Source organism: Cibotium barometz, chromosome 20 (genome assembly GCF_041138505.1).
Source record: "Cibotium barometz isolate CiBa-2024 chromosome 20, ASM4113850v1, whole genome shotgun sequence".
NCBI lineage: Eukaryota > Viridiplantae > Streptophyta > Polypodiopsida > Cyatheales > Cibotiaceae > Cibotium > Cibotium barometz.
The window spans coordinates 29559562-29573082 of record NC_141065.1 but is presented as its reverse complement, the minus strand read 5'-3'; the positions used below and the strand labels follow the sequence as shown (position 1 = coordinate 29573082).

Genomic DNA, 13521 nt, shown 5'->3' with positions numbered 1-13521 from the left:
TCCAGGAAATCACATCATGTCAAGCTCCATGAGCCATACATGTACCGTCATGTGACGCTCCATATGCCACACAAACACACCATGTCAAGCTCCATAAGCCATACATGTATGTCATGTCATGCTCCATATGCCACACATGAACAGTAGAAAAACAAAAGCAATGAGGAATTTTGTGACAATAAGATCATCAAGTGGAATGTGTGGGTCGAGGTCGGAGAGGGTGCAGAAAATGTGGGCAGAGTAGGCCCAAGAGGTCTCCTTGGTGAAGTTGTATCTCGGGTGGCAATGATGTGGTAGAATAGGTGGCTGAATGGTGTACTGGCATGTGAGGGAGAAGGCTAAGTATGCATGATCAGCTGCAACACCGATGGGGCGGGATGAAATGGTGAAGTCCAGGATGAGTGGTATCAAGGAGAGAGCCCACCAAGTAGTCCACTATGTCCGAAGGGTTAGCAAGTGAAAAAGCTAGAACCAGGCCACTGGGCCAGTCTATGAGCCCCACCAAGGGCCAGGAAGTACTCCCCATAGTCCGTGCGGGTCGCCATGTCCAGTGATGTCCGCTCGATATCCGTGCCCACCGTGTTGATCCCCTAGCACATGGGATCATTTGTCGCGAAGAAGGGTACCTGTGCAGGCATTGAAGTCTCCAGCAAGGAGGATATCCCCTAAGCTGGAGAACTTCATAATATCATCATAAAGTGGCAAGTATGGAGACTCCCTACGGGTGGCATGTCTAGATGTGGCTGGTGCAAAGTAGCACACTGCAAGGTAGATGTCTCGAGCCCACTCTGTCCTGATCCTCACCCACATGAACTGTGCATCCTCATCCCGTCTGACCACCTGTATCACATGCTGTAGGTCCATTCTGTATAATATGGCCACTCCTCCTGAGAGAGAGAGAGAGAGAACTGCTGAAGGCCAAAGTGACTTTTAGTACAATTTATATACAGGGGCATTCCATAGAACCATCAATACAAAAATGAGAATTCAATATATTTTTTGTTAGGTGGTGAGTGTGAGGGAGGTTAGTGACTCCTGCCCAAGCACTCTGCAAGGCCTGCAAGTTCACTCTATGTACAGACACTGGAGTTGTTAAGGCTAGTGAGGATTTCATCTTACATGGGGCTGTTTGATGAACTGTGCATCTGTCCATGGAACATGTCCATAATCCCCCTTTGGGTTCTTTGTGGTCTCCTCGTGGTCATGTACAATGCATATGCACATGCACAAGCACACATTTGTTAAAAGAATCAAGCTCTGTTCCATCGTTTCTCTCTCATGTACCATGCCTGAGAATGTCTCTCGCCTTCTTTGCAGACGTTCCTTGGTCTTGGGATAGGCAGTACTTCGAGCCTGATACATATGGGGAGCTTTGGCCTCGTGTCGTCAAATTATATGGCACAAAGGACAATTAGTGGGCTTCTCTTTGTAGTTGGACTTTATTATAATCTGTTGAAGGTACTGAGTCGCTAAAGACGAGATATTGTATGACATGAAGGTTGGAAAAGCAAGTAAATGAACTTTGACGCTAAGATCTCTCTCTGTCACACACACACACACACACAATGTTTGTGAAATTTCTATTCAAAAAACTGTTCCTTAGTTACAGTCTTTTCAATTAAAGACCAAAAATGTATCTGATGCCAAGCATGGATCGATGCATCCATTAGGCTGTTTTTTGGTGGCAGGACAATTTTGATGCGCCAAGAAACTGTTGTAAATGATGATATAAAAGATGATAGCAATTCTTTTGCATGAAAGTCTCAATGGTGAAAGTGCAAGGGCACACTTACAGGCAGGTAAAGTTATATTAATCATTTGCATAATATATCTACATATTGTACACATGTGCCAGTCACACACCCATGCAGTACTAGTCCACTGACTAGACCCACTGTATAATAGTCACTACAGCATGAAACCCAGAGTCCCTTCATCACCCACCACTATGATCTACAATAGCCAACTTTGAGACATTGTTGCAAAAGCCAAATTGGTTAACCCCATTATTCTAAAGATGCTAACTCTTAAACGGCCATCCAAGATGGCTTGGTACTCATAAACTATAGGCAAGATTACATTTGTGGTATCACTCTCACAATAGTACCTAGTTTATTGACTATACGGAAGATTGCATTTATGGCATCACTCTGAAAATAGTACTCTAGTTTATAAACTGTAGGCAAGATTGCATTTGTGGCATCACTCTAGTACCCTAGTTTATTGACTATATGCAAGATTGCATTTTATCCTCTTTACTAAGCTTATATGCTGGGTTCTAAGTGAAGCTGCAACCAGGTATACAGTCAAAGGTTTGACAAAAAAAGGCACTTTCTAGCACAGAATGGAAATATCTGACCATTGTGTAGCGTGACTTCTTCAAAGGGAAGCCACCTCGCTCTTTTGTGTACATGCATCATCCCCAGCCAACTTATACTTGACCTTCCTCTCTAATATCCTATGCCTTATTCAATCCACCAAACACCTTGAATGCTGCTTGCTTTAGTTACATTGTGCAAGGGACCATGAGGGAGTGCTGGAGAACTATCTCACAATAGGGGGACGAGAGCAGCAAGTCTTGCAGATTCTTCAAGATAAGGTTTTGATTAGGATTTGGAAACTAACATCATTTTTTCCATTTGTAAGGCAGGAGACCACATGGATGCAGCCAATATGGTACAGTAATCATAGAATACACTATGGCCTTACTTTGCAGATGCCCTTGATTATTATTAAGATGCCCATGTAGAACCATATAGAGTAGCAAGGACTTGAATTTCTAGAGCATGCTCTATTCACTAGCAGATCATAGAACCACTTGATAGCAATCGAGCAAATGCATGCTGTGCCCACTTTTGAGATGTTGAGACTTTGGCGCATGTCGGTGCATGTCCTCTTCAGAGCATCATCAAAAATTCAAATGGGCTGTTAGCACCTGTGTTAAGGGTTTCAAGGATTGTTCCAAGGCCCCAACTAGAGAGTATAAACTCCATCAGGCAAGTGCTATGACACGAGAAAGGCACCTGAAACAAGATTCTTGAATTGTCATCACGTGACTCCCTTCACAAGTACAAGGACAATGATGAGAAATGTATGGATTCAAAAGAGCCTGCAGGGGAGTAAACAATGAACATCCACAATGCAGCCTGTACAAGGGAAGCGAATCAACACATCAGAAGGAATTGGCAGGATGCAGTGTGTTAGGGTCCCCAAACTTAGGCAATACGAGCTCAATGCCTAAGTGATAGACCATGAATATCAACTTTCAAGTCCACTCTTTTGGTGCGTGTGGTTGATTGGGGAGATATCAACCAGATAGCCGAAGGTAGAAAATCACACACTCAAACAAGGAGGGGGGGGGAGTCTTCTAATGTCATAGCCAAGCTAACAGACCAAACGCAATCCATAGAATGGCACCAATGTGGAAGGAATAGTAGAAACCCAGATTCTCTAGATTAGGAGCTGGATTCATAGAAAGAGTCCAACAGTTCAGCTATCTGACCACTTTGTGAACTAATGGCGGGACTCATGAGTCACACCTTCTTCCAGTTCATAATATACAAGTTAGCTTGTGGCAGCTTCATGCATCTAACGCTTATTTGCGGGATTAAGGCTGGGATAGGATATAATGTTAATAAGTGGATAAAATGCAGCACCCTAAGTGATGTAGGCCCAGGGCCCAACTGAGAGATCTTTCTCTGCTACGGCCACTAGTAAAAAGTACGTGAGATAGTAAAAGCATGCATGCAAACTGCTCTCTCCCAATCCCTTGCACGTGATCCCAACACCAACAAAATCAAACAAGCTAACTGCCCTTGATAGTGGTGGTCACATATGGATCTCAGAAGCAAACTCCATATTACATAAGCTCTGGAATTTTGAAGCCCAAAGGATAATCGATTGAAGATAAATAGACATGATATACATGACGAGCCTGCTTTGATAAAAAATGCAGAGGTCACAATGCAGGGGAGGTGGGGAGAGGGATCTCTGTTTGGCAGATGGGGCAGTCCTTGTGGGACTGGAGCCCACTGGTAGATGGGTGGTAGGCTTGGTCACAGGAGGGCAGCACTGTTTTGAAGTGTGCCAGTCTCAAAGGCATTGAGGCACTTTGATCAGCAGATCATCCCCATCACCTCCTCTGTACAGGCAGCAGGTCAGCATGGCAGCTGCCTGCAGGTCAAGCCGCACCATGATCACAGGAGCCATGGAGGAGGAAGGAAAGGAAGGCCTGAAGAGATGCTAAGACAGCTCGGCATGGCAGGATGTTGTGTGATGGTGGTAGGATCAGCCTCTACGCTAGCAACACCAGCAGGCAGTGTGGACGGCAAGCGTGAGGAGTGAGGAGACAGTGCATCATATGTTGTGGCAGAGTACCAGACCGAAAATGATCACCATGATGATGATGGTAAGAATTGTGGGCAGGGTGTGAACAAAATGCTGCACAGTACCTCGCTCCCAAGTTTTAACATTCACATCCCAATCAATTAATTGATTAATAAATTGAAGAAAAATAGACATGATGAGCTGCTTTAAGAAAAAATGCAGAGGTCACAATGTAATTTACTATTTCACAACCAAGTGGGCCTCCATCACACTTACCATTTTAACAAGGTATCTCTAAAATCGAAAACTTGGGAGCATGAACAATTTAAAATCCCAATTCACACTAGATGCCAATCGTACGTTAGTGCATTGGTAAGGAAGGAGTTTGAGAGTCCCTAGGTGATGGGGTCAAATCTCATCTAGTGTGTGTTGAGTAGTGCACTTTCAAATTCCCAGTCAAGCCCAAAAATATATATATATATAATAAAATAAAATTCCAATTCCTTAAGAAAAATAGCCTCTTCCACTTCATTGGCCAACCAATTTTGCCCTTCCCATAGAGAAATAATTGCATCCATATGTAATGGCATTTGATAAAACCCTTTTGGTCACACTAGATAATGTCCTTCCAATCTTTGAGTCTGAATGCTAATGCCTTAGCGACAATCTTGTAACATTGCACAAGCTTATGGGTCTACAATTCCTTGTATTTTGTTTGTTTTTCCTTGTCCGTGTTTCTTTAAACTCCGAAATCCAAACCTTTGGGCACCATGCCCTTTGCCCTTGCACCATATTCCAATAATCCTCCACAAAGAAACCCTAGGCCCAAAGAAATTATTCAATTGCTTGGCCATCTAGTTTAAGAGAGTTTTCTAGCTCCGTTCCCCGAATGTTGTTCGGAGTTCTTCCTTGGAAGGGGTTTGCTGAATTGAAGTTTGGCATATTGACTTAGCACGATGGGCATTGCATTTGTATATCTCTTCCAAACCTGCATCTTATGATTGTTAACCTCCTCACACTTTTAAAGGAGCCATATGAACTTCCATGAACACCTCCTCACACTTTTGAAATAGGTGTGCGAATTTCAATCAATGTCTCCTTGAGGTCTTTTTCATTTCATACAATCTGCCATTGATGTTTATTGTTTGGATGGATTCACGGCTGTGTTTGACTTTTAAGCACTTAAAGATCCCTTCTTTGATATCTCCATGCATCCAATGGAACAACGAAACTTATGATATGGACGCCTTCCCTATTTCCCATTTATGCTACATGGTATGGTTGTTCTTTCCTTGTCTTCTACTTACAAGTGCATGCATGGGAGCCCCAAAACTTGGAAAAGGCTTTTATGTGGTCTATTTTTTCTTTACATATATCCCTTGACCTCTGGAAATTGGTGGCTAGACCCACATATTCTCAAATTCAAGTTTGATTGTGGAGCTTAGTAATGAGTTAGCCTTGATATAGAATCTCCTTTGGGGTTGTGAGAAGTCCCTTGTACTTTTCAATTGGATGTGTTAACCGCTCCGTATAGGATAATATGGTTTCACCTATTCGACCTACTGTAAGGCACTTTGTCATCTTACTCACTCGAATGGACACTTATCCTTTGTAAGAAAGCATTGGAACATATAAAGCGGTATTATCTTGTGCTGAATGTCAAATAGGGAAAATTCTAAGGACTCTGTGTACATGCTTACTTAAGACTAGTAATAGTGGTCATGCAATTTTTGAGTTTGGTCAGCCTAATGTGAAAACTAGTCACTCGTATATAAGTCATTTTTTAATAATAACTGATATACAATAATTCTCTTGCAATAGAATACTTGTGAGCTTCCCTCCTTCTCTACTCTTGCTTGCTTGTGCTCTATTGAATCTTGCATGCTTGATGGATGCTTGCTAGATAGAATTGCTTATAGGTTTTGTGCTTAGAGTAGCTTTCTTTTCTTCCCTTGCCTTTTGTGAAAGGTGAAGGACCATCTCTATTTATCTCCATCTAGGTGAGCAGAGCTCTCTCTACACCCCATTGACAAAGTAGCATTCCGGAGTGAGAACAAATTGAGGACACAAGACGGATGACTAAGCTAGCGCACCTACATGGGAAGTTGCATTTGTGGCCCGAAGGCATGTTGGAGAGATGCTGCAGCCAAGCACATAAATCCACATGCGCACACACACACACACACACATAAAGAAGTATAGTCGTGAGAGTACAAGGAGAGGCACATAAAGCAATGTTACGTGATAAGTATTGAAAGTACAATATAAGATGAACCCTATAATGAAATAAGGACGGGTTCACACCTAGAGTGCATGGGGGAAAAAACAAGTGCTTCGATTGGTGCTATTAGAGTTCACCTATTACTGTCATGACATAGATGTTTACAAACCCTCCTAGAGTGATGATGTGAACATGTACATGGAGATGGCAGATCAATTTACAAAAGGTCGTAAGTTCAAAGAGTAAGCCCAAAGCTTTGCGAAAAGCTTTGAACTTTCACAAGGAAGTGCCTTTGTGAATAAATCTACCATGTTATCCTTTGTAGGTACATATACCAAGTTGATCTCCCTTGTAGAGAATAATGCATCTCAATGTGCTTAGTGCAAGCATGAAACACTGGTTCGTGGCAACTACCAATGCGCTCTGACTGTTAGTGAAACTGGTAGTGGAGGACGGTTGTCCAACACCGAAATCAACCATGAGGTAAGCCAACACACTCAATTGTAGTTGTAAAAGTTGCCCTATACTCAGTTTTAGAGCTCAAAGTGGTCATTGTTGGTTGCTTCTTACCTCAGCAAGACGAAAGCAAAAGCCAGTAGTAGCGGACACGTTAGTGTTATAGCATCGAGTCGAATCCAAATCTATAAAGGCATGTTGTTGTGAATCACTCCCCTTGGGATACAACAATCCAAGGTACTGAGTGCTCTATAAGTAGTGGAAAATCCACTTGACGACCTATCAATGCCTGGAGCCTGGGCTATGTATAAACCTGCTCAACTGTGAGACCCCAAACTGAATGTCTAGTTGCCTTGTGTTGCATAAATAAACCAACCAACCAATAGCATGCTGATATAATGTTTGATTAAAAGACTCTCCGAAATCTTGAATGCTAAGCTTGAAACTTGTACAATTGGTGTATAGACAAGCTTACAATTTTCAAGATCAAACCTTTTAAGCAGTTTGTGTATGTCCTTTGATTGCATAAAGACTATGCCATCATCACGCTGTAAAAAATGAATACCCAAGTAAAAATGCAATTGACCTAGATCTGACATCTCAAATGATGAATGTAATTCAACTTTGAAAGCTGAAATATGTTCCTCATTAGGGCTTGTGAGTAGCATGTCATCAACATGCTACTACAAGACGATGATGTCATCAATGTACAAGAAAATATACTATGTCCTCTTGACATCAAGGATACTTTTAGTAAAAAATTTAGTTGTAGATCTCAAATGACTGTTGAACACCTGTTAAGCACATATACTGTACACATAATAGCTCCCATCCAAAACTAGTGAGGAAAGTTTTGGCCCTTGACCATACATCATGTCGTCTCCATAAGAGATATTTTTTCTCACAGAAAAACCATTTTGTTGAGGTGTGTAAGGCATGGTACACTGATGCTAAATGCCTCTTTTCAACAAGTATGCATTAGACTCTTTGGGCATGTACTCCTCCCCTCTAATTATATCTAGAGTTTGAATCTTACATCCAAATACATTTTCAGCCATGAGCTGAAAGTGCTTAGAATCTGGAAAGGTCATCAATGAACACGTAACAAAGTAGAGATAACCTCCAATTGATGATGTCCTCATGGGACCACCACATACATCACTATGTATAAGCTATAATTTTTGGGCAGCCCTCACTATAAACCATCCTTGGGAAATGGTACCCGAAGCATCTTGCCTAAAATGCAACCCTCATAGACATGCTTGACAACAAGTGGTGGCAATGCGGAGACCACATCATTCATTTGCAAGCGTAGCAAATTAGCAAAGTTGAGGTGATTAAATCGAGCATGCCATAGCTCTGCATCTATCACATTGTACCTAGACTACATGTGCATCACATGCAACTCTCTCGTATGCCTCAAGTCTGTAAAGACCATGACATAAGGTACCGGATGCAACAATAATATCTCCATCACTACAATCATGTACAGTGTATCTATCATCCATAAAACAAACCATAGACCACTAGGCCAGTCCTCGAAATTGACAAGAGATTCTTTTTGATACCTAGTATATACAATACACGAGAGAGTGATCGTCCCACCATTTGAAGCAGTGAGCTCAATCCATAAAACAATCCACTAGGCCAGTCTCCTAAAGTTGACAGAAGATTCTTATTAATATCTAGTACATACACTACACATCATCCCACAATTTGTAGCAGGTGAGCTCAATCTTTCCAACTCCTTCAACAAGATAGCTAGAGTTGTTTGCACATGTAAATGTGCCCCCATTGTTGGGAGCATCTTCCAAGGAAGAGAAGAGATGACATTGTGATGTGATGTGCTTGCTAGCACCACTATCAAAGGACCATACATTAGCCTATGTAATTGCCATGCATACATCATGTACAAAAGGATCATCACTACAATGTACCTAGAATATCCATTCATCTTGAGCATAGCTAAAATCCTTTTTGTCAGCACTAGGTGTTGATGCATCAGCCACCACAGACATGCTAGAGATTTTCTTCTCTGTCTCTTTTGCAAGCCTTTTCTTGCACTCATTTATGTAGTGCCCTGGCTTCCGATAGTAATTACATTTATCCTTATTCTTGGGCTTCTCACTACCACCCTTGTCTACATCCTTGCAAGAAGAGGCAGTTGTCCCACCTTTAGCCTTATAGCCACTTGCACGATGCGATCCCTTTACCTTTGCCTTAAGCGGAAAAAACCTGATCACCAATCCTCATTCCCTACCTGTTTGTCTGCCAAGATTTCTCCTCTTGTAGGAGAAAAGAAACGATCTCATCAAAAGAAAAGGCATTTGCATTGCCTTTCATGAGCAACTGAAGTGTAATAGCAAAGCCCTAATATGAGTTAGGCAATCCATTTAGGATGGTAGTGACAAGCGAACTGTCTGAAATAAGCTAATCAATGTTGGCTTGTTGCTCTTGAAAGGCTTTCTCCTTCGTGAGATATTCATCCATAAGTCACCCTCATCCAAACACATGTCCAACTGCTTTTTCAGGTAGGCCACACGAGCCTTGTTGCACACCTGATATAGTGTTGCAAGGGCGTCCCGCGCTAACTTAGTAGTGACACATGAATGGATATAAGGTATAATACTCCTCTTCACTGAGAGAGCAATGAGGGAATGTGCATGTGCACCTCTAGAATCATATCGTCTTTGATTTAGTAGGAGGTAGAGGTGCTAGTATGATTGAAGTGAGTGCAACACTTCTTGTAGAAGTAGTAGGAGCAAGCTACTGCACTGCGAATACTGGTGGATGTAATTCATCTCCTATAACTACTTCTTGTAACTTCATCTCCTGTAACTATTTCCCAAAGCTCTTTGCCTCATCATATAAGCCCAAAATGGGTAGTCAATCACATCAAGGTTTGACAGAAAGCATCCCAAACACATCATTACCAGTCATACTATCTACAAGTGTACTCTCTATACCCAACTAAATGCAAGTGATGCAAAACCCTCAAAATATTGCAAGTATGTATGCTACTGATCACAATGAAACATTGCAAGTAGCTCTCTAAAGGCCTACAAAAATATTGAAAGCAGTAGGGATAAAGATTATTTTTTAAGTTTTTGTAAGTTTGATTAATGTATTTTGATGCCAGTACCATCGATGAGTGACTCCCGCATGCACCCCCCATGCTCAGTTTAGCTATGTTTTGGGACAAGCTAAAAATTTGCAAAGGTGTTTTAGAGGCCAAACGAACTCTGATTTAGATGATTTTTGGGTTGGGAGACTCGAGAAGAGACAAAGAACACAATGATGAAAAAAAAGTTTGAAAAAAATATTTTTTCAAAATGGGAGCTGCAATGGTGGTACCACGAATAGAGCTGGGCAGCGCGGCGCAGGCAACAATGTGTGAACCTCCACAAATTGGGCGGCACGTGGCGGAACTACCTAAATCAAAAAAATGAAAAGGGGGATGGTTAATTGGACTTCCAATGAGTTCGTGTGTGTACGTGGCTTCTTGGAGCAGGCTATTGAAGATGGCCAGGCTAACATATAGAGTGGCAACTATTTTTCTAAGCTTCTCCTTCTCCAATGGAGCTTTGAATCCTTTACAAATGAAGGCCTATTTTTTCATTTAGGTACCCAAGGGGTCTTGTGAAGAGACCAAGATGGAAAGAGGAGGTGGTTAAAGCTATAAACTACCACCACATTAAAAAACGGGTTACTCCAAGTGAGTTGTCTAACTACTGCAGATGTGAGTCTCCAGAATCACAAAGCATAAGTCTTTGATACCAAATGTTGGAGAGATTCAATAGCCAAGCACATAAATCCACACACACACACACACACACAAAAGTATAGTCATGAGAGTAGAAGGAAAGGCACACAAAGCAATGTTGTAGCTTATGTGATAAGTGCCAAAAGTACAATATAAGATGAACCCTATTTTGGTGTTCTGGCACTCGATGCCACATGGCACACCTGTGGGAATGAGCTGCTATGTGACACTTTAACACCGTCCAATCGTGCAAACCTTGTCCCAAGCTTCTGTGGGGAAGAGTATCCATGGTTTTGAGAACGTGAATCCAATCCTCAGAGTCGGTGGGCTCCATGAGGAGCTCATATTCTTGGTCCTCATCTTCACCATCCAACATCTTGTTACAAGCTCTAAAGATATCAATTGACGTGGTCCGAGTGGTTGTGTCAGACTCATTGGCAAGAATACCTCGACCAATGGGATGAGTCTTTCCTATTTTTAAGTATATTTTTAAGAATTGCTTACCTTTATGTATGTAAATGTGATTGGTTTCCCAATCGTGATGGGGCTCTCACGTAAGGCCTTTCGAGGATCATGGTGTATGACTTCTCTTAAAACCCATCACCGCAAATGTGTGGTGGGGACGCCCACATGTTTAGCTGTGTTCTTGCCTTAGCAAGCTTGACCATGAGGCTCATGTCTATCAGTTTTCCCCAAGCTTCCTAGTAGTCCTTGATGATTATGTTGACACCTGCACCACCATCCAAAATTGCAGAGATCATCGTTCCTTTATAAACGATAAGTAACACGTTCATTTCATCGCTTCAATAGTGTCTCAGCTTATCCATGGGAACTTTTGGCTATCCTTTTGTCTTGGGTATGGAAGGAGAGCGCTCAATGTGACACGACTCTTCCTCTCGATAGAGGAGCATTATTTATGTATATGCCCACCTATTATGAGATTTATGGGAATTCTATTCCCTTTCTCGAGACGGATTTGGCCCTTTCTCAATATGCTGATCACAAATACTTATGTATGTACCTACTAGAGCTCCATCATCATCAGGACACCATACTCAGGTAGTGTCCAAGGAGTTCCAGCCAATGAGATGCTTCTCAAACCTCCATTATATACTTCTTTAGATTGTCTCATCTTGTGACGCAGGAAGCGACATGGACAAAGGGATCACATAGGCCATCGACATACCAAAGCATGGGACCCATTGGCTCCATGCACCCGTAAAGTCACTAGAGAGAGAGCCCAATCCTAAACTAGGCGTCCTCTGTAACCTCTATGGGATGCCCATTATTTTATATTGGATGCATCTTTTATTTATATCATCTACCGAGATTAATGTATTTAATTAGCTATGTACGCTAGTATGATGTCTACCAAGATTAATGTGTTTAATTAGCTATGTGTGCTAGTATGATATGGTCAGGATTAATGTCTTTAATCAGTTATGTGCACTGACTAATATTATTTTGGATAAGGTGATGATTGAGCGGCGGATTATGTATTAATCGACGGGTGAAACATGTGTTGGACCACTATGATATATTTTGGAAAACATGGAAACACCTTTTATGGTTTCATATTTAGGCATTAATATTTTTATAAGGTTACGGCCTCATACCTTTGTACATACCAAAATAGTATTTTATACTTTTGGCAAGCCCAAGACTTTACATTATTGCTTGCTATATTTTTGTAGAGCTTTTACTTTCATAAACTCAAAAAACAATTGTACTTTTTTTTTGTAGTTATCTTTTTGAAAAGAAAGGTTTTTCTAATACATATGAAGATGAGTGGTACAAGGGTTGTGCACACTCAATCCAGGGGAGATTCAACCCAATCTTGTGTGGATGGTGATCTCTACTCTATTCTCCACCTCTCTTATTTTGTTTATTAAGGTTTATGCCTTTAATTTGTGAAAATATATGTTATGCTCTAAGTTTTGTGTTGAGAAATTAGAATTCCTTCTCCAAGGGTCTTAAAGCTCGTGACAGTGGTATCATAGCTTTGGGAACCACTCAAAGCGAAGAATTTTTTAGGAAAAATTCCAAAATCAAAGTTTATGTAATTATTTAGTGCTAAGAAGGCCTAAGGTTTGATTTTTGGGATTCTCCCATCCTCTCCAAAATCTAGCCTTATAGATGGCTTGAAGGTCACTCCCCTATTCTCAGATTTTCATAAGCTCCCCAAACCAAAGAATCTATAATAGATGGTGTTGAAGCAAGTCTCTAATTTTCCTCTACAATTTTGAAGAAAATAAAAGAAAATTCTCTCTCTGTCCCCCTATGCGCTGCCCTCTCTCTGTCTCTCTCTCTCTCTCTCTCTCTCTCTCCCCGTTAACGCAAGAATCACCAGCTAGTATTTTTTTCTCTCCAGTAAATTCTTTCTTTTTTCTCTCTCCTTTCTTTTCGTTTCGCATGGTTAGCTTTCATAAGCTTTGCCAAACTTAAAAGCTTTAAACAAAGCTTTGTTTTAAATATATATATATATATATACATTCTTAAAAAAATATGCACGTTTTGTTTTATATATATATATATACATTTCTTTAAAAAAAATATGCACGTTGCCTCTCTTTTATTATATTGATGCACTCTTCCTCTCTTTCTTCATGCAGCCCACCCCTCCCCTTTCTTCTCTCCCTTGCATATCGACTTTTTTCTTCTCTTCGTTGTTGCGCATCCAGTTATTATTTTCATTTTATTTATTTTTACTTCGTTTAGCTAAATAGACTAAGTTAATAGCCTTAGCTAATATAGC

The 13521-nt window shown here is 41.1% G+C and overlaps 1 protein-coding gene across 3 annotated transcripts in view; it reads left to right on the top strand.

Moving 5' to 3' along the window:
- TDP1 (tyrosyl-DNA phosphodiesterase-like protein) overlaps window positions 1–1755 on the top strand; it is a 181364-nt gene extending 179609 nt beyond the window's left edge. For all 3 annotated transcript variants that reach the window (XM_086814728.1, XM_086814729.1, XM_086814730.1), the window contains one exon: window positions 1318–1755. In XM_086814728.1, the coding sequence (XP_086670854.1) occupies window positions 1318–1415 (98 nt within the window). In that variant the 3' untranslated portion in view covers window positions 1416–1755. The remainder of the gene's footprint in view (window positions 1–1317) is intronic.
- Window positions 1756–13521: the final 11766 nt, after the last annotated feature.